The sequence below is a fragment of the Rhea pennata genome, chromosome 26, assembly GCF_028389875.1.
Source record: "Rhea pennata isolate bPtePen1 chromosome 26, bPtePen1.pri, whole genome shotgun sequence".
Classification (NCBI taxonomy): domain Eukaryota; kingdom Metazoa; phylum Chordata; class Aves; order Rheiformes; family Rheidae; genus Rhea; species Rhea pennata.
In genome coordinates, this window is record NC_084688.1 from 3,601,908 (window position 1) to 3,625,551 (window position 23,644).

At 45.1% G+C, this 23,644-nt stretch overlaps 1 protein-coding gene and 1 long non-coding RNA gene across 7 annotated transcripts in view; one reads left to right on the forward strand and one right to left on the reverse strand.

Moving 5' to 3' along the window:
• The window catches only part of KANSL1 (KAT8 regulatory NSL complex subunit 1), a 104,368-nt gene that overhangs the window by 80,200 nt on the left and 524 nt on the right, over positions 1 to 23,644 (reverse strand). For 3 of the 6 annotated variants that reach the window (XM_062595457.1, XM_062595458.1, XM_062595453.1), the window contains exons 1-2: positions 14,171 to 14,228; positions 2,340 to 3,726 (exon numbers count right to left, since the gene is read on the reverse strand). In XM_062595457.1, coding sequence (XP_062451441.1) covers positions 2,340 to 3,643 — 1,304 coding nt within the window. In that variant the 5' untranslated portion in view covers positions 3,644 to 3,726; positions 14,171 to 14,228. Of the gene's footprint in view, positions 1 to 2,339; positions 3,727 to 14,170; positions 14,229 to 14,614; positions 14,731 to 14,954; positions 15,027 to 23,644 lie in introns of those variants that run through there. The other 3 variants (XM_062595454.1, XM_062595456.1, XM_062595455.1) reach the window with 3 other exon arrangements.
• Positions 16,176 to 20,899, forward strand: LOC134151172 (uncharacterized). Its single transcript, XR_009960801.1, has 2 exons — positions 16,176 to 17,894; positions 20,607 to 20,899. It is a non-coding gene; the product is annotated as an uncharacterized LOC134151172 (long non-coding RNA).

Below are 23,644 nucleotides of genomic sequence, written 5' to 3' on the forward strand. Positions count from 1 at the left end.
TTCCTCAACCATTTACAGCCACCAAAAAGTACAGTCAGTGACTTCCTAAACTTACCAGGATGACCCAGATAATTTTAAAAGTAATAAAAGATAGTAAGTCTATCATCAGAGGAAATACCAAAGCAAGAAGAAGATAGAGTTATCAAACAGTTTCTTGGGGGAAAGGGCGTCCAGGAGCAACGCATACCAAGGGATGTTGACTGAGGGATGAGACAGAAGTTTTGCATGGGGTTCTTAATGAATATTGTACACTCATTAAGATATTCAATCTCAGTACTGAAACAACAAATAGTCAGGATAAAAGCCTTCCCTCCAGTAAGTAAATTCAGCAAGCTGCAAAATCTGGCCATACTCAAAACAACCCCTCAAAAAGCCTGCACTTTTCTACGCTCACACAAATGTCAGACAATGGTTCTGTACAACAACCAAGCCCAAGGCAGCTCTCAAGCAGAAGTTAGCTCTTCCTCTTTCCATCTCTTCACACTATTTTGAAAACGTACTCAGATGTAGGTACTAGCTCTAAAGGTTGACTTAAGGAGTTCCAGTAACAGGCATAAACATGCCTCAATTCAGCCTCAACTTCAGTAATGCTAGACCTCATGAAGACCCAATGTCAAAGCACTCATGCCAGCAGGACAGTCAATGCTGGGAAGACTAATTACTGAATACCCACAGGCATAAACTCAAACTAGGTTTGGTGGGCCTGGCCTAGATGCCAGTATGCATGCACACCAGCTTCCGAATCTATAGACAACAGAAGGATAATTCTTTTTATTAGCTTTAAAATCACTGGCTTTTTAAGAGTACTCATGAGGTTGGGGAATTTAAAGGCATGACTAACACAAAGGGCAGAAAAGTCAGCAAAGAATTTCACGCATCATGTCTCTGAATACCACACTTCCTCTAGGGATTAAGATGAGTGGCAAACAAATTTTATTTTGTCAGACAATACGTGAAGTATAACTATGAAATCCACAATATGGGAAGTTTGATATTACTTCAGACAGCTAATTTCAGCAAACGCCTCTTCTAAAAACAAGGTACAATATACATACAATAAATCTCTTGAATATTATCAGCATTAATCCATATGAGACTGTTTTTGAAGGATGGTGAAGTTACTTAGTACAGAAAACTACAAAGGGTTCCCAGATAGTCAGGTAGGTAGGTGGGCAAGAGCAGTAAGATTTACATCACATAGTACCTGACCAGCCACTAACATTACTTTGGACAACAAGTATGAAATTACATTAAGTTATTTCTCCACAGAGATCTGAGAGCACCCAGAATAGGCCAGACATGCTAACAGTTACACAGGGACTTAACATATTTCAAGCCTTGATTAGAAAAATGTCAGCGTTCCAGAAAGGACCACTTTTGACTGTTGCATGGTGCATTTTGTTGACAGTAGCTATACTTCGCAGACTGAGGTTTAAGTTCAATAGGTCCATCAGTGTGGAACAGATCAACTACTGATGCAAGCAAGATTTTACACAGACTGAACACAGAATATAGCCTTTTAAGAGATTTGTTCAAAATACCGTGGTAAGCACTCTTAGGGAAAATGCTTTTCTTTGGGAGAAATATTTCCTTTGTTACTTGACCTGTCTCAAGACCTTTTCCCTTGATGATGATCTTCCTCCTCCACACAGAAATTGGCAGCTAATATTTATGCAAATAGCATCCAGTTAACACCTTAATTATGAGGCTGTTGTTGTCACTTAACGCAACTCATGCATAAGAGGAAAACTCCCAACAATAATTTCCCAGAGGTTCAAGAAGATGATACACTCACTTTACCTTTCCATTGGCACTTGGACCAAATTCTTTCTGAGATTTTTTTTTTCCACAGGCAGTTCATTTAAGGAAAAAATATTTCCTCAGTCGGGATAATGCTGTCAGCTACAAAGATTCAGACTGACCTTACTTTATATAAGTGGTTTACAACAAAGATTCCCACCGTAACAGACAAACATTTCATTTCAGCAGACAGGCCCAACATATAAGCAAGCCACTGGAGAGAACTGTTTGTAATATTTTGGGTTTGTATCTGCAGCACGCCTGAGCTGCTCAGCCAGCCAGCATTTCCAGGATTTGCTGCTCCACAACATCAACGACTCTCATGTGCTGAAAGAATTTTATCTTAAATATCACATACGCTGCCTGAACTAGGAAGTGTCCTACAAATCATACTGCACTAGTTTTAACAAATACTCCTTACTGGATCCAAGTCCATCAATAAAAGTGAAACGTGCTTGCAAGATCCAGATTTTCCATCTACCACCTTTCACCTTGCTCTCCCCCCTACCAGAAGCAAGCAAAGCATTACTGCTACTTACAGTGGTACGTGGGGTTGTTCTGGGTCTGCTTTGGTCAGTTCCTCCTCTTCAACATCAGATTCTCCTCCCGAACTGCTGTCAGTGACATCCGAGTCAAACGCCTGTTCACTGGATCTCAAGTTGGCCATACCACTGGCTGTGAATCTCTCCAGTTCTTCTGATATCGAGTCACTCTTCAGAAAGCTGCTTAGACCTTCTGAAGTAACTGTCTCACTTGCAGCTTTCCTCAAGGCTGCTTCTGCCTTTCTGGTTAACATCAGCTGGCTCCGATGCCTCAGGGGGTCCAAATTTGGAAGCTTGCTTAGAGTTTTCTCTAAGAAGCCACCCAACTGCTGCTGGATGTGTCTCTCCACCTGTTTTGCCTGCACCACCTGCAAGCGTTTCTGCAGCCTGCGAGCACGGCTCTCAATGTCTGCTTGCCGTCGCAGCAATGCCCTCGTCCTCATCTCGGAGTCGAGAGCACTGTGGTGACCACCCAACAGGGAAGATTTCTGCTCCTCCAACTTACTGCTCCCAAAGTCAGAGTGACTACCAACACTGGACAACCTCATCTCTCCACTGCCACCCTCGAGCACCCGCTGTTGCTCCGTCGAATTATGGGAAGATTTGTTTGCAGTGCTATTATTGCTAAATGGGGTTGTGTGCTCTGCATCAAGGCTTCTATGTGGAAGAGTGCAATTGGTCAACCCGGTCTTCAACTCCCCCAATTCAGAACCTCCTGCATTATAGTCAACACCCTGGAGGGCAGCAGAAGGGGGAGCACACTTTCCACCATTCAGAGAACTAGAGGTTTCATGGTCTGAGTTGGTACTTTTGGCCAATTTCTTGGCCAAGCCATTTACAGGCGCTTGTGGGAGAGGCGGCTGGCTATTAGTACTCATTGGTTTTAGATTCTCCAAAGTAAATTCCAACACTGGTTGCCTCCCCAACAGATCACTTCTTTTCAAGAAGGACTGAGATAAGAGAGAGTGAGATTTAAGGACTGTCTGCTTGTTGAAGACTCCTTGCAGCTTCAGAGGCTCTTTTGAAGAAACAGATGTTACATCCGAGCAGAGATAAGAGGCCACTAGCGGCTGCAGCTTGCCCAGCTCTTCCTTCGTGGAGTTGTTTCTGAAATCTAAACTGGGATCCTCCGGAGCAATGGCTTTCCTTTTGGTGCCGTTGGCAGCCAGGAGGATGTTGTTGGCGTTGCCGTTGCTCTCGGCACTGCCAGGCGACAAGGTGGAGGACGGGGGAGCCAGCTTGAACCGGATGTGGTGAGCTTCAGCTGCTGCGTCAGTGAGAGCGGGCGCCATCGCAGCCATTCAGCACAGAGAGACGGGAAGTCCAGCCTCTCCCGGTGCCGAGGCCAGCTCCACTGCCTCTCACTGCCTCGCCAGAGGGCAGCCTGGAGAAGGGGAAGGAAGACGGAGAGAGAGTTAGACGTCGGGCTTATAGGAAATAAAACAAACAAGAGGGGGCAAAAGCAGCGAGACTTGGCGACTCAACGCGCCTTTTGCAAAAGCCACACGCGCTCCGTGTTCGGCAGGGCGTTCCCCCCTCTGCAACCACCAGCCTCGCCCCGAGCAGAGCTATCTGGGTACCAGGCAGGTAACAAAAAAAAAATAAATAAGTAGCAATAAATAAGCTGATCCTCAGGATTACAACTGTTATTCTCATTTTTCAGTCCATCCACCAAGCACACAAGCATACTTCCAGGCCCCCGTAAAGGTTTGTCCCTAGTCACGCCCAGCCCATTGCTCAACACCACCAGCTCATCATCTGCATCTTTAAACCCCTCGAGCTAGGCCTATAAAAGGGTTTTCAATACTTCTGCTGACAACTAGCGTTCATAAGAAATGACAAATTAGAACTAGAAATTGCAACAGAGACAGGGCTTCAGAGGAGCAGATCTCCAGATGCTCAGACTGCTACTGGCTAAAGCAACCCAGCAATCCCACACCTATAGCAAAGCAACCCCATTGCTTCCCAGAAAGCCATGGATTTTGAGAAAGAAGCTTCCCTAATGTACATGAAATCTACTTTCGCAAAAGCACATTTCAGAACAGGCCAGGTGGTTTCGTGTTAGCTATTCCAATTTCTTTTGAAACATGGATAAGATTAACCCACTTGCCCACCATGATGGAGTTGCTCTACATTATGACTGTAATAGTAAGTCACTGTCTTAACGAGATCAAAAAAGTTAACAGAAAAAACCAAAGATATTCATTAATGTATATTGCAACCTCTTCTTTCCTAGGTGGCAAGTTTCTGGTCACTTGTTTTCTTCACTGTGCTAGCCATTTTCAATGCCTTTTTTTTTTTTGTAATACATTCCCATAGCCCAAAGAATGGACTCCTGTAACAGTGCAACAGTTATTTTTGCTGAAAAAGCTATCTAGTACCTTCATAAGCTATTTCAAAGTCAGTTCAATAATAAGAAATTGCCCTGGTCTCTTGTTTGATATACCAAGTCTCCAATTTCACATAAATTTGCATAAGCTTGTTGTAACTGCTCATTAACACACCCCAATGACTAAATTAATATACTGTTTTGTAGGAAAAATGAGAACTACCTGAAGTCTGAAGATGTCGAATGAGCAAAATAACATATAGTAAAGGAAAGAGTTTTGTTTCCAGCTTTGTTCAGCTGCACCACAATTGCTCCCCAGCATCAGACCAGCCACCTAATGCAACCTACAGAGCTGCTTCTAAATCTCATTCGCGTTGGCTCTCAAGAGCACTCCTGCGCCCCCCTCCATCCACGTTCTCCTCATGGACCTTCAAGGACTAGATAGAGATCAGCAACCTCCCTCCTCCTAAGCTGGAAATCAAATGTTTCTCTGAGGTCAGACCAGTAGCAAGCCAAGCAGAAATCTCAGATCTCTCAACTGCAGTTCTGGGTTCCACCTGCTTGTAATGACAGAAATAGCAGAGTTTTGGTACATGCTGACTTCTGGGAGCGTGCAAGACTAGTGGAGATGAAGCCTTTTTTCAACTAGTTCCTTAGAAAGGCACACAAAGGCCACACAACTGCACTGTCTCCCCACCACCATCCACTCCCAATAACAGGGACCACAGACAAGACATTAGAGCTCAGAAACACCAAGTATCTTTGAGATTTTTGGTTTTGAGTGGGATGGGGAGGGGGGAAAGAAGCAAGTTAGAGAAACCAAATCCACACTGCACTATGGAAAGACGACCTGCAATACAAGCGCGAAGTTATTTTTCACTTTCGTTTCTATGAACACGTACGTTGGCCAGCTAGCAGGCCTATCACCAGATCCATATTCAGACCAAGCTACAGTCTTGCTCACTCTCTTTAACAAACTCATGGTTAGCTGACACAGAGGAAGAAGACAAAGAAGAAAGTCAGAAAAGATACACTCAGAGGAATTGATGGAAGAGGAAGAAAAAAGGATTTGAAGATATTGTAACAGAAACAGAGACACTAGAGATGATTTCAGACTTTAAGTCCCCTGTTAACAGAATTTATTTTCTAACATGCCTGTACCCTGCCCTTGCTGAAAAAGCATACTGTATACCTAAAAATTCAATGTACACTGCATTGGAAATGGCTTTCAATCATCATTTGGGGTCATAAAGACCAAACACGACCCTTAAGCAATAAAAACATGAAGATCGCAGCTCTCGCAGGGAACTTCCCACTTGAAGCAAAGACACCCTTGGGAGAGGAGAGAGGAAGAGTGTCAGAATAAAGGGCTTCCCCTCTCTCCAACCTCCTTCCAAGACCCTTCACTAATGATACACGCATACTTGGACTGTTTCAAAAGATACGCTGTTAGTTCTGCAGAAACACAGTTGTCCATCTTCCAAAGTAAAGCACTAGATCGGTGCACTATATTACGCTCGCCACCGTAACACCACAACACATTGACAGCAGCTTAAGAACTATCCGGACTAAAACAGCAGAAAAACCTATGCCTGGTATGGAACGCAATGATTCTTCATGAAACTTGCACCATATCGTAGCTGTTTAACAGCTTAGCAAGCCCGAAGAGTGCCTTTAAGTTAATTTTTAAGAAGTAAAACTGTAGATCAACTTACTTTATTAAGAGCAGAAGTATAAAACAAAAGAAAAACTTTCATACTACCTTTCCCCCTCCAGTTTAGCAAAGTCAGTTTAAAAAGAAAAACCTTATATTAAGCTGGTACAGTCCTGCTGACAGGCAGCTGTCCTAACTTCACTTTTAGTGGGACAGACAACACTTAAAATATCCTCAAAGACTGGAAATCCTCCCTTAAGAACAAAGGCTTTGTTCCTGAAGGTTAAAGATGACCTCCAAAAGTTGCTGGGTTTTTTTTTCCCTTCCCCTTCCTCCTTCTCTTCTTAAAATAGTCTTTAAAAATCATCTGTCTGTGTGGTGGACGCAACATGGTTTCTCAGATACTGAATTAGATCTCTACTGCTATAAACCAGTTTTGGAAAAAATATTAAGGAACACTTGTAAAATTTTTTGTTCCCTTTGTTTCTAGGTTTTAGTTGTTGTTAGTCTGTCACAGTATCAGTAATTTCTTCCTAACAGAGAGTTTAGGAATGGGGGGGGGGGGGTGGGAGGTAGAGCATCTCTTTCTGGGAGTGAGTAGAAAAAATATAAAAGAGGAAAAGGAAAGAATATAGACGTACTCTGAGGTTCTGAGAGTTTTGCCAATTACTCTAAAAAGGACCCGATTGTTCCAAGTCTTTTGCCTGCCCCAAAGACTCAAAACCATGGTGGCAAGTTCTCCCCAAACTGGTATCACCCATTGATACTATCAAATTAAGGTAGGCACCTGCTGGTCCCCCTTTCTGGCGTTTCTTTGCCAAAGGTCTACAGCTCCAAACACCGGAGCCGATAGGCACATGATCTGCAGCGGCAACAGAGTCTATTGAAGCCCTGCTGGCAGTCAGCTGTCAGAGTAAAAGGGCAACTCAGGATTATTGCTCCAGTTCAAGGATCACAGGGTGTCTGCAGTAGTGCCATCTCCAACCCTGCCCTCAGCAGCTGCAGCAGGGCACCTGGTGCACATTCTTCCTCCTAGATTTCTCAAAAACATACACAAGTAACTTCTTCTGCAAGGCCAACATGGAGTTGACAGTGTTTTAAAGTAATACTCAAAATTCACATGCACATTCTTGAATTTTTACTTTAAAATTAGAGCACTGCCAAAGCAGTTCGCATTAATTAACAGAGGAAAGATGAAAGACTCTAGCAAGCAGTTAAAAACGGTGTAATCACAACTCATCTTCACTCGCTTCCTGAGTGGTGCATGCAAGGCAACCAAAGGAGGAAAGCAGCTTCACCCACAATTCCACATGAACAGCACTAACATTCAGATTCTTGCAGTGTTTTCTGAACACGTAGCAAGGGGAGGGAAAGACGGACGAAGCTGAGGCAATGATGGGATGCTGGAAGACGTACAAGGAATGTGTCCAGTCACACCACGCTCTGGAAGAGCTATCAGGTGGCAAAACCCCCGGAAACCAATCCTTTCAGTATACTGACTTATGCGGCACTGCTAAAACCTAGTTTTACAACTAGACACTTAAAGAAAAACTGGGTTTCCAAGCTCAGCAATGTGGTGCAATGCCTCAGAAAATAAGCCAAAGACAAATGTGGAAAGTTCTGCTTTCTAAAGGCACCATGACAACAGATGGAGCAACTGGGCACCTGTGTTTTTTGTAATGTTCATGGGAAAATCAGGAGAACTGCAAGTCCTGGAAACAGGTATCAATAAACTCTCTTTTGCCCACCCTATCTAAACTTTCAAAGTATTTCCAGCTTTCTTCCAAAAGGGTCTTCAGATCCTTCTACTAGCATGTCTCTCAGCACAAAAAATAGGAGTCAAATCACAATTGCTCTTCTCTAATTGCTGAGACTTTTAGCTGTCTGGCTAAGTTATCCTTGCCTTCAATCCCTCCCAGCACCACTCAGCAGCAGCATTCTTTTTTTTCGATACCACATGCACCTTGTATAAATTTATATTCCCCGAATTACAATTTAAACCCTTGACGTTCGTATCCAAAAATTCCTCCGCACGCTGTTTAGTTTCATCACGTGCCAAACCACATTCGGATTACTCTTCATAGTTGTTTCGAGACCTCCTTACTTTCCCAGATCTCCTCCTACAAAGCGCTTGTCCAAACCCACTTGGGCACATTTCCCCTTTTCCACGGGCTTGCACTAGAAACGAAGATAGAGTTTACACGTGATCAGAGACTGAATATCCCAGCACGCACGCGAATAACTTCAGCTCCACGTCTTACACTCAAGCCTCCTTTTGCCTGACTACGTGACCACCTGCAAACTCCTTGATCTCATATGCTACGTCCTACCTAAAGCACAGTTTTTTCGAGAGCAGCTGACCGCCTTCTCGGGCTAGGATGCATGTTTGAAGGTGCTGTTGAATGAACAGCAGTGAAGGATAACCCACCCTGAAGGAAGTGAACATTATACCAATACCCACTTCCCCTCTCTTCCCCCGCCAACAGATTACAATGCAGCCAAATCTTGAATCCATGTGGTTACAAACAGACTTTAGAAAAAGCTTGCTAGAATAAAATCCCTATATGCTTTATTTCACAACTGAAATGTATCATCTAAGCTTTTGAACTCAGCAGTCAAAGAACTTAAAACGCAGGTACCTGGTATACAAGCTAAAACTCTGAGCCTTAAAAATACTTTCCTGATGCAAAAAGGCACATCTACTAGAAATCACACATATTAGAGATAATAATTCTCTACCTGCCTGTTGTATCACCTTTCAGTGTTTTATAGTTGTAAGACAGATGTTTACCAATTCAGAGAGGTACACATTAGAAGCAACTCTCAAAGCTTTAATTAAGAAAATGTGACAAATACAGGATGACAAACTTATTGATAAGCCAGCTACCATATGCAGTTTGGCAGACAATGCACTTAACCGACCTACATTTGGGAAACAGGCATTTTTTTTAATATTAAATTTTAAAAAATGTTAAGAACACACATAAGGATCACAGATTTTTAAAATACATGCGCGACTGTCTTCCACATATATTAACACAAAAGACTTGCACCTAATCTCTCTGGAAAAATAAAAATTTTAACACTAAGAGTCTCCCAGGAGGTGGTATTCCTACTCTGGAGCCATTAACGAGGATATCGTGGAACTCCACGTTCACAGCCTTTGTTTCCAAGTGGAAGCACTCCTTATTAGAATAGAGGCTGTCCATTCCCATTTGCAGGCCAATAAAACAGCAGGGTCTTTCGGTCAACTTTAGAAACAGAAATCTATGGGTCTATATTATACCTTAACCCGAATCTCCGTGTTTCCATTTTCTTCAAGTGCAATTTTTTGTTACATCTGTGAATTCCTATTGGATATAAATAAAACTAATCAATTGCATAATTTGAGGTACAGAAGCTTTATCAATATCATGTCAGAAAGTGAAACAAAAACTGTAGAGCAAGATTAATTATTATTTCCCTAATCAAAAGTCTGGAAAGTCTAATAATTACAAGCAAGAATGCCTTCACTTGGTAAATGAAGTAGTTGGAGGAAAAAATAAAATAAAATTTAATAACCATTGCTTTTAAGTTATTCTTCAGAACAAAGTTACAGTTTGCAGTCAAATAAAAAGAAGTGTGCTTTAAAAAACAACAATGGGACATTTGCAGAAAGAAGCAGCCTGACAAAATACTAACAAAGACAAAAACAAGCTTTAATTGTGAAATCCATGTCTCTTCCCCCCCCCATCCAGTATCAGAGAGGATTTTTTTTGTTGTTGTTTTTCTTTCGCATAACCTGGGCAAGTTGCCCAGGAAATATGAAAACCTGAACTCAGGACTCAGACAGCAAGTTAAACAAAAAACAGTGTAGTTCCTTAATTTTAAAGACATATTTTCATTCACCTGGTACTATTATACAAACCCTTGCTCAAAAGCATACAAAAACTACTGCCAAAATTTTTAACCCCAAGTAGATGACATTACCTTAATACTTCATATTTCAAAACACTGCATGAAAATTATCACTATAAAAAGCTTTTTAGAGTGCCTCATGTTAATCATCCATCTCCTCAAAAGGAAATAACAGAACACAGAGGATCAGAATCAAGTATCTCCAGTCACTAGATCCCTGCCCAGCCCAGTTGACCAGTCTCCTGCAGAGCTTAAATACCTTATTTTGAATGGAGTTTATAATACAGTTCTCCAAGATGTGTACATTCAGCTAACTGCAGATCTCAGCTTTTTCGCTTCTCAAGACCTCACAGGAAAAACAGCAATCCACAAAGACTGTCATGGCAGCAACTAAAAACAAGACAATACGGCCTGCAGAACAGGGATACTTGTTTATTAGGATGTCCAACCACGTACCACAGGCTCCTTTTACGGGCCTGCGATGCAGCATGGACTCAGCTTGCCATTTCTCATTTAGTGCAAGACAACTCAATCATAACCTTTCCCATCATATCCTCCATCACCACCGACCTCGACAGAAAGTTACAAAGATTTCAGAGAGGATTTGTAAGGTTGGATAGAGCTGAAAATCTTTGAGGTCTACCTTCTCCAGGCCTCAGACAAGTTAACAGGAGTTCTCAATACAGAGGCAGACATTTCAGTTAAAAAGTTTTATATAACTTAAGTTTCTTAACGTTTCCCTTTCCACTACCTCTACAAAAAGATAAGTTTGCAGCAAAAGACCTGACTAAAGAGCAGACAAAGATGTGGTCTGTTCACTCTGACAGCTACTCCCATTTCCTCTCCTTAGATGCAATTCTGCTATCATTTTTCCTTGTTTATACAATAAACAGTACAGTTTCACCATTAATTCAGATGCTGCGCTGTCAGAAACCTGCTCTTCATCATTAAGTCTCTGTGACTATTAAAATATCCCCTTCCAGTGTCTGTCTCATCCTCTAAGCGGAGTTATAGCTTGGCAATCATCTGGTTCACAAAAACACACAAGACAAAAACAAAACAACACAACACAACCCACCTCAAAACGCACACACTTGTTTCCTAACTTTCTTTGGAACCCGAACAGTAACACCACCCTCCTCTAAAAACACCAGTCTGAACTCAGACTGAAGAGGACATAAACAGAGTATAATGGAATTATGTTTATTGAAGTACTGCATCACCAGGACTTTTGCTGATTTGAGTATGACAACTCCTTGCCCATCTGAGAAGAAACAGAAAGCCTTTATTCTAATTTAAACGGTTTGTTATACAAAACCGCATCCTCGAAGACACAGCTAACCTGCTATTTACAAAGCTGGAAAGGAGTCTCAAATCAAGCAGCATTCTGAAGTGTTTTTTGCTTTTCATTCCAGATAGACATTGTATTCCTGGAAGTTATGAGCAGGGACATGGTATTTATAAAATGCAGCAACGGAAACAGTGCTTCTCAGATCACCTGCCATTCTGACTGTCTAAATGTTAAGAGGCTCTTTTTATTAAAAACTATAAACACTTTGAACATGAAGGCATACGTGCAGAAGTTACACATTATTAGGTCTAATCAGTGTGTGATCCAACAGAGACATTTCCACTAAATTAAATTCCCATTACATATAAGTTGCCCCACCTGTTTCACACAGAGTCTGCTTTAAAAAACAGAAAAAATGGGTGCTGTTAAATGCAGAGAGGAAGAGACATCACTGAACTTGCATTCAAAAATTAGTTCCAGAAAATATTAAGGCCCTCCCATCAGAAGAGGCAAGTGATATGAAGTTTTTGGTTTAGCTGAGGTGGAGGGTGCAAGTCAAAATACATACTCCTCTCCCCACCTCCCCGAGCCTTTACACTTTTTCTGTACTGCTAGGACTTCAGAAGTCTTCAGGCCTTATCTTCAGTTCACTACGTATTAACTCTTGTCCTCCCTGGAAAAATCTTCTGAGGTTCCTAAGGACACACGCCACACACTAAGTAGAAAAAGGGTGGAGTGCAGAAACTCCAGAGACATTCTTTGTTCAGTGTTCATTAGATAATGGCAGTTGCGTTCACAGAAACACAGTTATAAACATGGCAAAAGGAAGTGCCTTTGGTCAAAGAACTGCTCAGTTTTCCCCCCTGACTTTCATGATGTCAGAATTTCACTAGTTCTCCAGTTACCATATGATCTCTGAAGACAGATGAGACTTGAATATCGGGGGGGGGGGGGAAGGATGAAGAAAATAAACACACGGCCACATCTGTCTGGTCATCTGCTGCTTTATCATTTATGAAGAGGCAACGCAAGTCATTCTCATTGCTAAATCATTACAAATCAGCTATAACAGTATCATAACCAAGTTCCACAATTAACTGTACTTGCAGCATATCAAGCCATTAAGCCCTACACAGCTGTGCTACCTTGGCAGTATGGTTATAAAAAACATGCCCTCCCTCCCACACCAAAAACATACTGCCCGGATCTCCAACAATAGCCAACAGCAAACACGCAGGGAAGAATAAGCAAGCTTCCCGGTATCCTCTTCTAGGCTCAAGCGATCTGCGGCTCCAGGGCTTCCCCAGGTTTTACAGCCCCTGTATCAACTCAGCTTCAATTTTCCCTTGACTAATTTCAAAGAAACATTGACTTCTCAATTAGGGGGGGAAAAAAAGTGTGGTTAAAATCAATTAAATGGCATCGCTATTCCATCTGGGCATGAAAATGCAAGAGGAAGAATGCACTAAAGCAAGAGAGACTTAAAGGTTCCTCCATGAAAACAAAGACTATAAAAAGGACAAATGCGGTTTAAAGAGAAAACGCGCATACGCAACCCTGTAACTGAATTCATAACCATGGTGGTGGTTTAGTCACACACACACAAACTCGTAACACCTCAACTGCTCCTCCCCCCAATGCGTTTAACATTCACATCGGCAACAGGACAGTATCACAGCTGAAGCACTCCCCTACTTTCATAATGCTAACTCCGAGAAACAGGGTTTTACCTTGTCTTATTTTTAGATGCACAAATCACACTGTATGCAACACATGACATGAGGTAACTGCTAGCACAGGACTGGCCCAAAACACTTCAGAATATAATGGTCAGTAGAAAAAAAAAAAAGAAAAAAAAAAAAAAAAAAAAAAAGGCAAGCAGTTCCTCCCATATCCTGGCTAGTTTTATTGAGAAATACAGTTTGACATTCAAGCACATTTTACGTAACAGCCAATAATCTATACTGCCTATGTTTTGATCCACCTGTACACAAATTTAACTAACAAAAAGATTACATTTCAATGCATTAGGGTCTGCCCTTTTTGTAGAAAAATAACCTTAGTTTTTATTGAATTTGTCTGCTGCATTTTTTTCTTTGACAAGATCTTCACTTGCATCCAAAGCAGCCAAATTTCTCTGCAACCAGCACCAAAAGATGCTAATCCCACGAGGAAAGCAAACGCACTTAATGATCACTAGAAGTGTTTAAGCATAGCTGTGCTCCTTACGTTTGTTTTGAAGAAAAAAATAATAATTTTGGATTGGCAGGAATGTTTTTACAAATCAGCAGCTGGGAAGTCAATAGACGAAAACGGTTTAGCAGATCAAACCCGTATGGAAAAATTAAACTACGCTGTATCCCAAGAGAAAGGGAAAGCACAGTGACACATCCGCAGGTCACCCAGTGACAGCATTTCGAGCTGTAAGCACCCACTAGACAACACGACTGCCACAGAGCCCACTACATAATATTTTCCATGCCGGATTTTGGGATCGAGGAGTATGATGGGGCAAGTTTCTTGCATGCACACGTTTTGCAAGATTGAGGTTATGCAATTTTTTTTTTCTGTTTACTTTTAAAACTTCGCGTGTGCCCCTCAACCCCCCCCTCCCCGCAGTCCCCCCTCCCCGGACACACGCACACACACACACGCACCTCGGGCGGCTTTGGAAAGCGCCGCCGCCGCCCCGGGGGAGCGGGGCCGGGCCCCGCCGCCGCCGCCGCGCTCGGCCCGGGCACGGCTCGCCGGCCACGTGAGGGGCCCGGCCCGGCCCGGCCCGGCCCGGCCCGGCCGCCCGCCCGCCCGCCGGGGGGGGGGGGGGGGGGGGTCAGAAATAGGCCGCGCCGAGCGCCCCGCCGGAGGTTTCAATTTAAAGTGGCGCCATCACCACCAACCCCCCCCCCCGCGCCGCCGCAGCCCGCCCCACCGCGGAGCCGCAACACCGGGCCGGGCCGGGCCGGGCCGAGCCGAGCCGGCAGGCTGAGACACGGCGCGGCGCACGGCCCGCCCCGAAGCGGCGGCGACAGCGGGTCCGCGCTCGGCCCCTCGTCCGCTCCCCCCCCCCCCCACACCCCCCGCCGCGACCCCCCGTACTTTACCCGACGGCGGCGGGGCCGGCGGCGCCTGGCACCGGGAGCGGCGCGGGGGAGCAGCCTCCCGCCGGGCAGGGAAGTTGGGGCTGCGGCGGGATTAGAGCGAGCCGGGGCGAGCGGCGCCCGGGGGCGGCGGCGGCGGGCGCAGATGGCAGCGGTGGGGGCGAGCCCCCTGCGGCGGCCGCTCCGCCGAGGCGCCCGGAGCCATTTAAAGTTGCCCGGCTGCCCCCGGCCGGGTGCGGGCGCAGCAACAAAGGGGCAGCGGGAGGGAGGGAGGGAGCGGGCGGGAGGGGAGGAAGGAGAAAGGGCAGCGGGCGGAGGGGCGAGGGAGCGGAGCGGCACCTACCACGTGATGGAGCGCAGAACACGGTCCGGGCGGATTCGGCCCCGCACAAAATGGGCGCAGTTTGCAAACAAGCCCCGGCCGCGGGCGGCAGCGGCGGCGCCGCAGCCGGCACGGGCGCCGCCAGCCCCGGCCCCGGCGCTCCCCCCCCTCCCCCCCCGCCCGCGCGGTGCCGCCCCGGCCGCAGGGGGGGGATGGGCTCGCCTCCTTCTCCCGCGGCGGGCGCGGAGCGGCGGCGGCCGCAGTCCCGGCTGGGGCGGGCGGGCGGGGGTGGGGGGGGGGGGAGAGAAGCTGCCCCCCCACCCCCGGCTCGGGGCGCGCCGGGGAGCCGCCGCGGCGAGCCCCGCTGCCGGGAAGCGGGGCGGGCCCGGCGGCGGAGCGCTCGGCGGCGGAGCCCGCGCGGGGCGCGGCGGAGCGGGCGCTGCGGTGCTTTTCTTCTCCCCCCTCTCCCCCCCGCTCCGGGTGAGAGCGGCGGCGGCGCGGCTCGGAAAATGGCGGCCGGGCTCCTTCTCTGCCCTCCCCCTCCCTTTAATCGGAGAATGCACCGGGGGGGGGGGGGGGGGGGGGGGCGGGCGCCGCAGCGCCCCCGCCGGCCGCCGCGCGCGCCGCGCCCGCGCCGCACCGCCCGCCCGCAGCCAGGGGGCCCCGCAGAGCTCCCGCCGCCACTGCGGCGCAGCGCCGGGCGCCCGCCGCGCGGAGGAGCTGCAGTGCGGCTGGGGGCGGCGGCGGCGGCCGGGGCCGGGGCCGGGGCCGCCCGCCACCGCCTATTGTCCGCCCGACACTGACGCGCCCGCAGGCGGCGGCCGCCCCTGCCGCCGCCCGCCAGGGGGCGCCCGCCCGCCCGGCGGCGCGGCGCGGCGCAGTGCGCAGGCGCGGCAGCCCGCCCGCCCGGCGCTCCGGCCCCGCTCAAGGACAAGGTTGCGCAGGGCCGCGAGGGCTGACGGGAAATGTAGTCCGCTCCCCCCCTCCCCCCGCCCCCGCGGGACGCGCGGCCGCGTGCTCGGCCCCGGCGGCACCGCTTGCGGCGGGGCTGCGGCACCGGCACCGGGCCCGCACAGCGGGGGCGGCGGGTCCGCGGCGGCGGGGGGCTCAGCCGCTCCGTGCGGCAACTCTCAGCATTTGACGGGGTTTCTCCCACCCCAAAACTTTTTTTTTTTTTTTTTTTTTTTTTTTTTTTAAGTATCTCAACTGCTACTGAACGCAGCGCCTCAGCAGCCTACTTTATCAGCTTATTTCGCACTCCTAATGCCAGACTCCTGAGCATTAATTTTTAAAGACTCCTCCTCTATTCCTGCCACACATTTAAAGCCAGAAGAGCGTCGACAGGTGTTACCGCAAAGAACGAACCCGCTCGGACCCGGTTTCGAGACGTTTTGCCGCACCAGCCACCACAGCTCCGCGTGCTCGCAGCAGCAGCGTCTGCGTACCGCTAACACTTGCGCATATGTCAAAGGCTATGAATAGACTTTTTAGCAAATGCAACAAATAGATGCAGAGTTGGAAACCTTGGGAATGTGTCATCTGCAGCATAATGGAAAAGGGCTTCTCGATACGGTCATAAGGATACTGCTTTCTCCTCCTCCTCCCAGTGACCCTGGAGCCCCTGCGTGACAAACTCCATCTCGCTAAACGTGCAGGACTATCACGGAGCAGCAGAGCAGAAAAGACCCGAGTTTGGGACTGCCTGAACCATTTCACCTCTGTGACCTTCAGTTTTGCCGTTTGTGAACAGGTGACGCTGATCCCTCTCCTGTCCGAGTTGGAGCTAAGGAGTACACGCATTCACTTGACACATCCAAAGTGCCATAAAACTGCTAAATATTACTGCCAAAGACGCTCTCCCCCCTTCAGGCAGGTCCACACATCAATTCTGATTTGCTATCTATGTCAGCTTTCTCCTCACTACAGTTATACTGCCTCTACAGTAGGAATGCAGTTATGCCAATACAGAGGAGCTTTATATCATCATCATTTGTCTGCAAAGGAAGACGCTACAACAGTCTATGCAGTTATGTGCTGGCATAGCAGAGTACTTGCCCTAGGGAGTTAGGTTTAAAGCAAAATTAGAGTTCTATCATTTCAGCTGCAGAGAAAAGACAGACCTAAGAATACCAATTCCACAGATGGCACGGCCAGTTGGACTGGTACTGGGCTGGACCAGCTCCTGATCTGGATTTTGCAGTGTACCTGGACAAATTTCTACAGTGATAGATGTTGTGGCAAAGGGAGGAAAGAAGGGGAAAAACAGTGTTCCCCTTCTTTAAAAAGCATTTGAGACAAGCAGATTAAAAATACTACATAAGAGCTACCATTACTCTTTAAAATTCATGGTATTGTTTAACAAATCACACCCTGTAACTGTCATCACAACTATTTTTATCTACCTTAGAGAGTAGATACAGCATCTCTGCTGACCAAAAAGAAAGGATCAACATTTAGCACATGCTTAAATGTTGTTCAAGAGAAAGGTCCAGTTCAGGACAGAGGACAGGCCAGTGCTTTATTTTATACGCCCTGTGCTGTATTTTACATGCCCTGGCAGAGCTGCACGCAGCCAGTTCTGCTCCTGTGCATGCTCTGCCCTTTGCAGTTATAGTTCTCCCCTTCTGCACAGCACATTCCCTGTTCCAATGGATCAGTTATCATGCCTCCGCAATTCCACATAGAACCCAGAAAAGTTAGTCCAGAAACCTTGAACTGGGCTTTAATTCAAAGATGAGCCAGTGCCGAGAGGGACACCAGGACAGTGTGTTATCAGCAAACCCATATGCAGTAGAAAACTGGATCACGCAGAGAACAGACTCCCTTCTTAAGGGTAACAGAAATACTATTTCTAAAAGAAGGTCACACAATGAACCTGGATACAGCTTCCTGCTTTCTCCTGATCTGTTCCTCCCCACCACAGTCAGACAGCTTTTCAGGAAACCGAGACACTGGACCAAGGTAAGATCCTACAACAGCGTAAGTATATCTGATTTTTTAAAAAACAGCCTAGAAGTCAGTTCCACTAAAAAGCAGAAGCAGGAACACATGCATTTATATACCAAAACAGTTGAAGGAGGGAAAGGCTTTAGCAAACAGTTGTGGAGGAAGTTGAGGAGAGAAAAAAAAAGAGAGAGAATTTGTACAAGAATTTTTAATCTTTTCTCCATTCTGCATTGCAGAATTTTTTGCTAACCAAAGACAACCTAACCAGAAGTCCAGATCTTGCTTGACAGTCTAGTAGAGATCTGGATTTTCTTGCAGCACAAATCTACAACTTGCATCAGTCAACATGATCCAAAGATGACACAGCAAAAATTTCTGTGCATTCTAAAACGATACGACTTTGGCCTTTGACACACACCTTTTTAATCCCTTTAAGTCTCCATTTTCCATTCAAAGTACCACTGCAACATCTTCTCCAGGTCACCTCACTACTCATGACTGCTTCTCCATCACACCGAACGCAGACCAACGACTTTGATTTATGTCTCATCTGACAGCTTCCTCACAGGCTTTCAGTAGTTAAGCCCTATCCCCTACTCTACCAACAGCACCAGCCTCCCTTGCCTATGAGGCTCTTTCATTAATTACTGTTGTGACATCCCGTATAAATGAGAGAAGCTCTCAGCACTGAATCCATATGTTTTTATGGGATCACCCTTCACATCTTTCTTTGTCACCTTCACCTACAAAACTTTACAAACACACAAACCATAGGTACTGAAATCAATCATCATACCTGACTGTCACTTTGTTTTCCCCATATACATTTATTATCTCTTCCTATTAACAATCAAAGTATGCCGTGAGGATTAAATTCCTGAGGCAGATTTAGAATATTTGTTTTGTGTACATATACAGTAACCACATGCATAATGTACATACATGGAGAGAGACTTCTGAGCCTACAAAGAAGCTAGATGTGTTTGAGAAGCAACCCGAAGGCAGAGAAAGCAATGGCCACCAAAGTGACCATACAGTAACAAGACTCCCTACAGATGCTGCCCCCAAATATGATTTCAATTTTGCACTTTGGTTTGCTTCTGAATTAGATATTCTAACAAAAAGCAACAAATTCAAATATTGGTGGCCCCTGAGACCTCAGAAGATGCAAGACTTGGCTAGTTTAAAGCTAAATATAGATAAGCTGCAAGAACAACAACAAAAAGACCTTTGCAGTCATCAGTGCTCTTCAGATACTTCTTTCCAACCTTAAGGAAAACGTACAGTCGCTTCAACAAAGGCATCCCTTAACTGTCCCAGACCCAGACAGCACTTTCCAGCTGGCTATTCTGAAAACATTCACCAAAAAGGAAAGGAAGAGGGCAGACCTCTAAAAGAGAGAGTAGAACCACATTTAGGTAATTAGTTCAAAGGCTGGTTGGGCTCACCAATCCACATGTTAAGATCAGGGAGGCATCTATTCTACCAGTGTATCCTAAACTCTAGCTATAATGGTGATCATCGGTCTGCCTTGGGGACTTTCAGGTCAACGGATACATTTTAATTTGCTTGATATAGGCAGGACATGAATATATTACTCACTCAAAAAGCTGAGTGATCCACACAAGAAGTAACACCACTCGTTTAAAAACCACACTGATGATTTAGATTGAGTCACTTGATGTAGTCAGTCATAGTTTCAAGGAAAACATGCATTGCTTGTTCTCACAGTGGAGAGTCTACTCCATAAAATACAGGCACTTCAAGGTCACCATTTCATTGTTAACCAGACTAGTAGGGAAATTCTTTTCATCTTTTGTGAAGTCAAGGGGCATTCATTACTAGTAACAGTTATAAGCTATTTTAAATCAATTACAGTTTAAACTGTAAAACACATTTATATGGCTTTCACGGGGATGGGAAGCTGGGAACGTAAGACTAACGAAGGTAACAAACCTCACCACTGTATTTTTGAGTCACTGCCAAAGAAGTTGGTCTCATCGTGCCAAAGAGTACTCATATACTCCACACTGTTGCATCAGACTGATTCCAACAACGTATGGTACTGCACGTTTTATAGAAGACGTAACTTCTCCAAGTCCTTCCAGGAACTTCCATTTGTAACAGTGTATTTGTACCAGCCACTAAACGTGGCTCTACTCTCTCTTTCAGGGGTCTGCACTCTTTCTTTCCTTTTTGGTGAATGTTTTCAGAATAGCCAGTTAGGCAATATAGCAAATACTTTCCAAAGAACAACAACAAGCCGAGTACTCACAGCAGAGCTCTGAACTTTAAATTGTTAGGCCAGTTGGGAACCAATAGCCTGGTTTCATCACCTTGCACAGCAGAAGGTAAAGCATCCAATTCAACACTTATGTTGAAGTAAATGATATGGGGTTACAACTAAGTTGCCAACAATGTTATCATGTTGGCTTAGATGCATCCAAAACATACGTGAAGTTGTACAAAAGGTGCAAAACTAAGTCTCAGATCTATCATTTTTCTTGCATATTTACTTAAGAAAAACAATGATGACAGAAATTACAGGGATATATCTTTAGGGATTTGCATTAATGCAGGTCAGTATTTTGTGTGCAGAATACAGTATGTGATCCCAAACATTTAATAATACGAGTATTAAAGGAGTAAAGCAAAATATAAATGGCTACCAAAATTATGAAAAAAAGGTGAGAGCACACTTTTAAAAACGCATTACTTTCATTTCAGGTTATGAGCAGTTATATCATGAAGAGGGAAAAAAAAAAGAAATGAAAAAAGACCACAAGAGAAATATTTTCCTGCACTAACCACCAAGAACCCCATGTCTTATAAAACGAGACACAAGGCCAAGTTTCAGGGACTTTCAAATCTCAACACTAAGATCTACCTTACCGAGGATTTATAATTACAGCACAGACATTTTACCCCTGTGCTTCACTGTTAGTAGTAATGCTCAGTTCCACTGTTTGCAAGACAAATAGTTTAAGGAGTTCTCATATGAATAAAAGATAGAAGAACTAGTTAGGTCTCGTTAAGAATCCCAGCGATTTGTGGCAGGTGTGGTGTATATTGCAAGTAGTATGGGGGTGGGAGAAGACCAGATTTATACCTACTGCACAAATGAGCCTGCTTCCGTCCAGCTGGAAAGTCTTAATGTACTTCCCTTTACCCTTGGCAAAGGAAACCACAGCCCATGTCTAAGGCTCGTGGAGCACCTTTGTAGATCTGACTTGCTACAAATATCGCACCTCACAGTCCTCTTCCAAGTCAACAGCAAATCTGAAAACTTTCAAGGACAGCCTTCACCAATGAAAATGCTAAAATTTATGTTAAAGCTCTCTCTCTGTCACTAGCAAGATTAATAGTAGCTTTAAAAGCCTATACTCATGACTCATGGTATAGTCGTCTTTTTCACGCCCCCACTGGTCTACCCAGCTCAACTATCAGAAGAATTAGTTTCCATTTCTGATGTCCCGCACTTACAACAATTCTATTGCCATTTGGATTATTACACTATAGGAAAAAATTACATCTCTCGATAGCTGTTTGCAATTCAGTTTTATGCAAAACTACAGTAACAGTTTAACCTGGCTGAGACATAACAAATGATGAGTACATCAGAAAGTTTATTCACTCCTTGATCATGCTCAAGTCTCACCTAGCATCTTGAGATCACAGCTATGCTACACAGGAGCTTCTGATACTATCTGCAATTCTTCAAGCCCCAAGCTTCAGTGCTTCATGCAGATTCCCCAGTCCCTGCCAAATCCACCTGCCTCTAAACCCTCAGCAACACAGGAAAATATCAGAGATCATAGGTGGGAAAAGTCAAGTCCTTACATGCCATCTTTCTTAATGATGCTTCCTACGGTGGGACTGCTGCAGGAGAACTGGTGCCCATGTCACCACGCAGCTGACTGCTGGGAGACGACAGAAAGAGTTTGGCAGCAAGTCCCCCATTTTTGCTACCACCACCACAGTGGGGAACCACACAGAGAAAGAGGAACATAATTTATAGATTTTTTGCTGTGCCTTTTAACAGAGAATGACCAGGCAGATACAATGTACCTGCTCCTCTGCTCTAAGGAAACTTCCATCCCCTCTGAGGAACTGCAAGTGACTGGAAGCTTTATAAAACTTGAGGGTTGTAACAGAGCATGTTGTCGTCTTCTGTATCGAAAAAATCATTGCGAACTGCGAACTGTGACAGTAATATTATATGCTGAAGTGTGAGTGCATTTAAATCAATGGTTAAATCAAAGGTTTAAAGCTATTAGACAGCATAGGAACAGAAGATGTACGTTCAAGGAAACCAGGTCCGACTCTATCCCCTTCACAAGAAGCCAATACCTCTAAGCAAAACTGCTGAGAGGACAGGAAAAGTCTGACACAACCACTGTCTGCAGATCTTCCTTGGTATATTCTCTAGCAGTCTTTGGCTAGTTATATGCAAACCACTGTCATAGGCACACCTCCTTCCCCTCAGCTTCTGCCAGCTTGTGGCAAGTAGAAAGGATTTGGTGTTACCTTCCTGCATGCCTATTTCTGATCCACTCGATCAGAAAAAGACGGTGTCTTTAGTACCTCTCCTATAACCAAAACTGAGGTTCTCTCTCAACCTGCCAGGCGTAGGTCCTGGTCCCGTGGAGACTACCAGCACCTTTTCTAGCCATCAACGTAAGGATGACATTGTCTTTCAGTTCACAACAGTTAAGCACTTAAAAATTTTACTTTACTGCCCCTCCTCCAAGTTTTTGGAGACTGAAGCACAAGGCTAACTAAATCATGTTTTTAATCAGAACATTTTGTTCCACGGAGCAACACTACTTTCAATTGTAGTAGACCTTCATTAGTTGATATATAGCACACACAAATCATAGGGCTAACAACATCTTAAGGTGACACAAGTATCCATGCAAGTGTCAAGACTTCATACAGCCCTACAGTAAATCCTTGCTTGGCCAATACATTGATGTATGGCACTTTTGAAATAGGGACCGATTTCCAAAAAAGCAGTATGCTGACTTCCTATCACTTTCAGCAAGAGTTGTAGGAACAGACTTCTGAAAAGAAAGCATTCACATTTAGTGATAACCCCCAAAACCTACCACAGAAAGCTTTATTTTCTTTTTTAAAGCCCACACAACAACTTACTGTTATTATGTATACACAGAATAAGAGCCTTTACTGTCGTGTTAGCCAACTGGAGATCAGATACCAGAGCAGATTTGCCTAATGTCAGTCTGAAAGGATTGAGTAAAGATTTTAGGTTTTCCTATTACAAAAGAATTTGTCTAAATTCAGTCCTCCACAACTGGACTGAAGTCAGACTGCTTTGGCTTGTGGATCTACGTAAAAAGGGAAATATCCTTCCCTTTTGTGTTTCATTTCAGGTTGTATTCAGATTCACATAACTTGATTATTATATCTAACTGCCTAGGACAATGTTCTTTTACAGTAATAACATTATCAAGATAACATATAACTTCAAAACAAGCATCAGCAAATCCTCACAACCATCCTTCTCAGGTAGCACTATGGCCACTTCACACATGGGGAAACCAGAGGCAGATTTGCCCATCCAAGAGAACTTCAGTTTTCATGGGACAAAACCAAGTCTGTAAGGCCACACTAAAAGGTATATGCAGCATTCTCTAAGTTATAAATGCACATATAAGCCAGACCATGTCAGCAAGCAAAGAGAATCTGATAGCTGTAAATCTCCGTTTTAGGGATGCACATGATAAGGGAACAAACAGAAAACC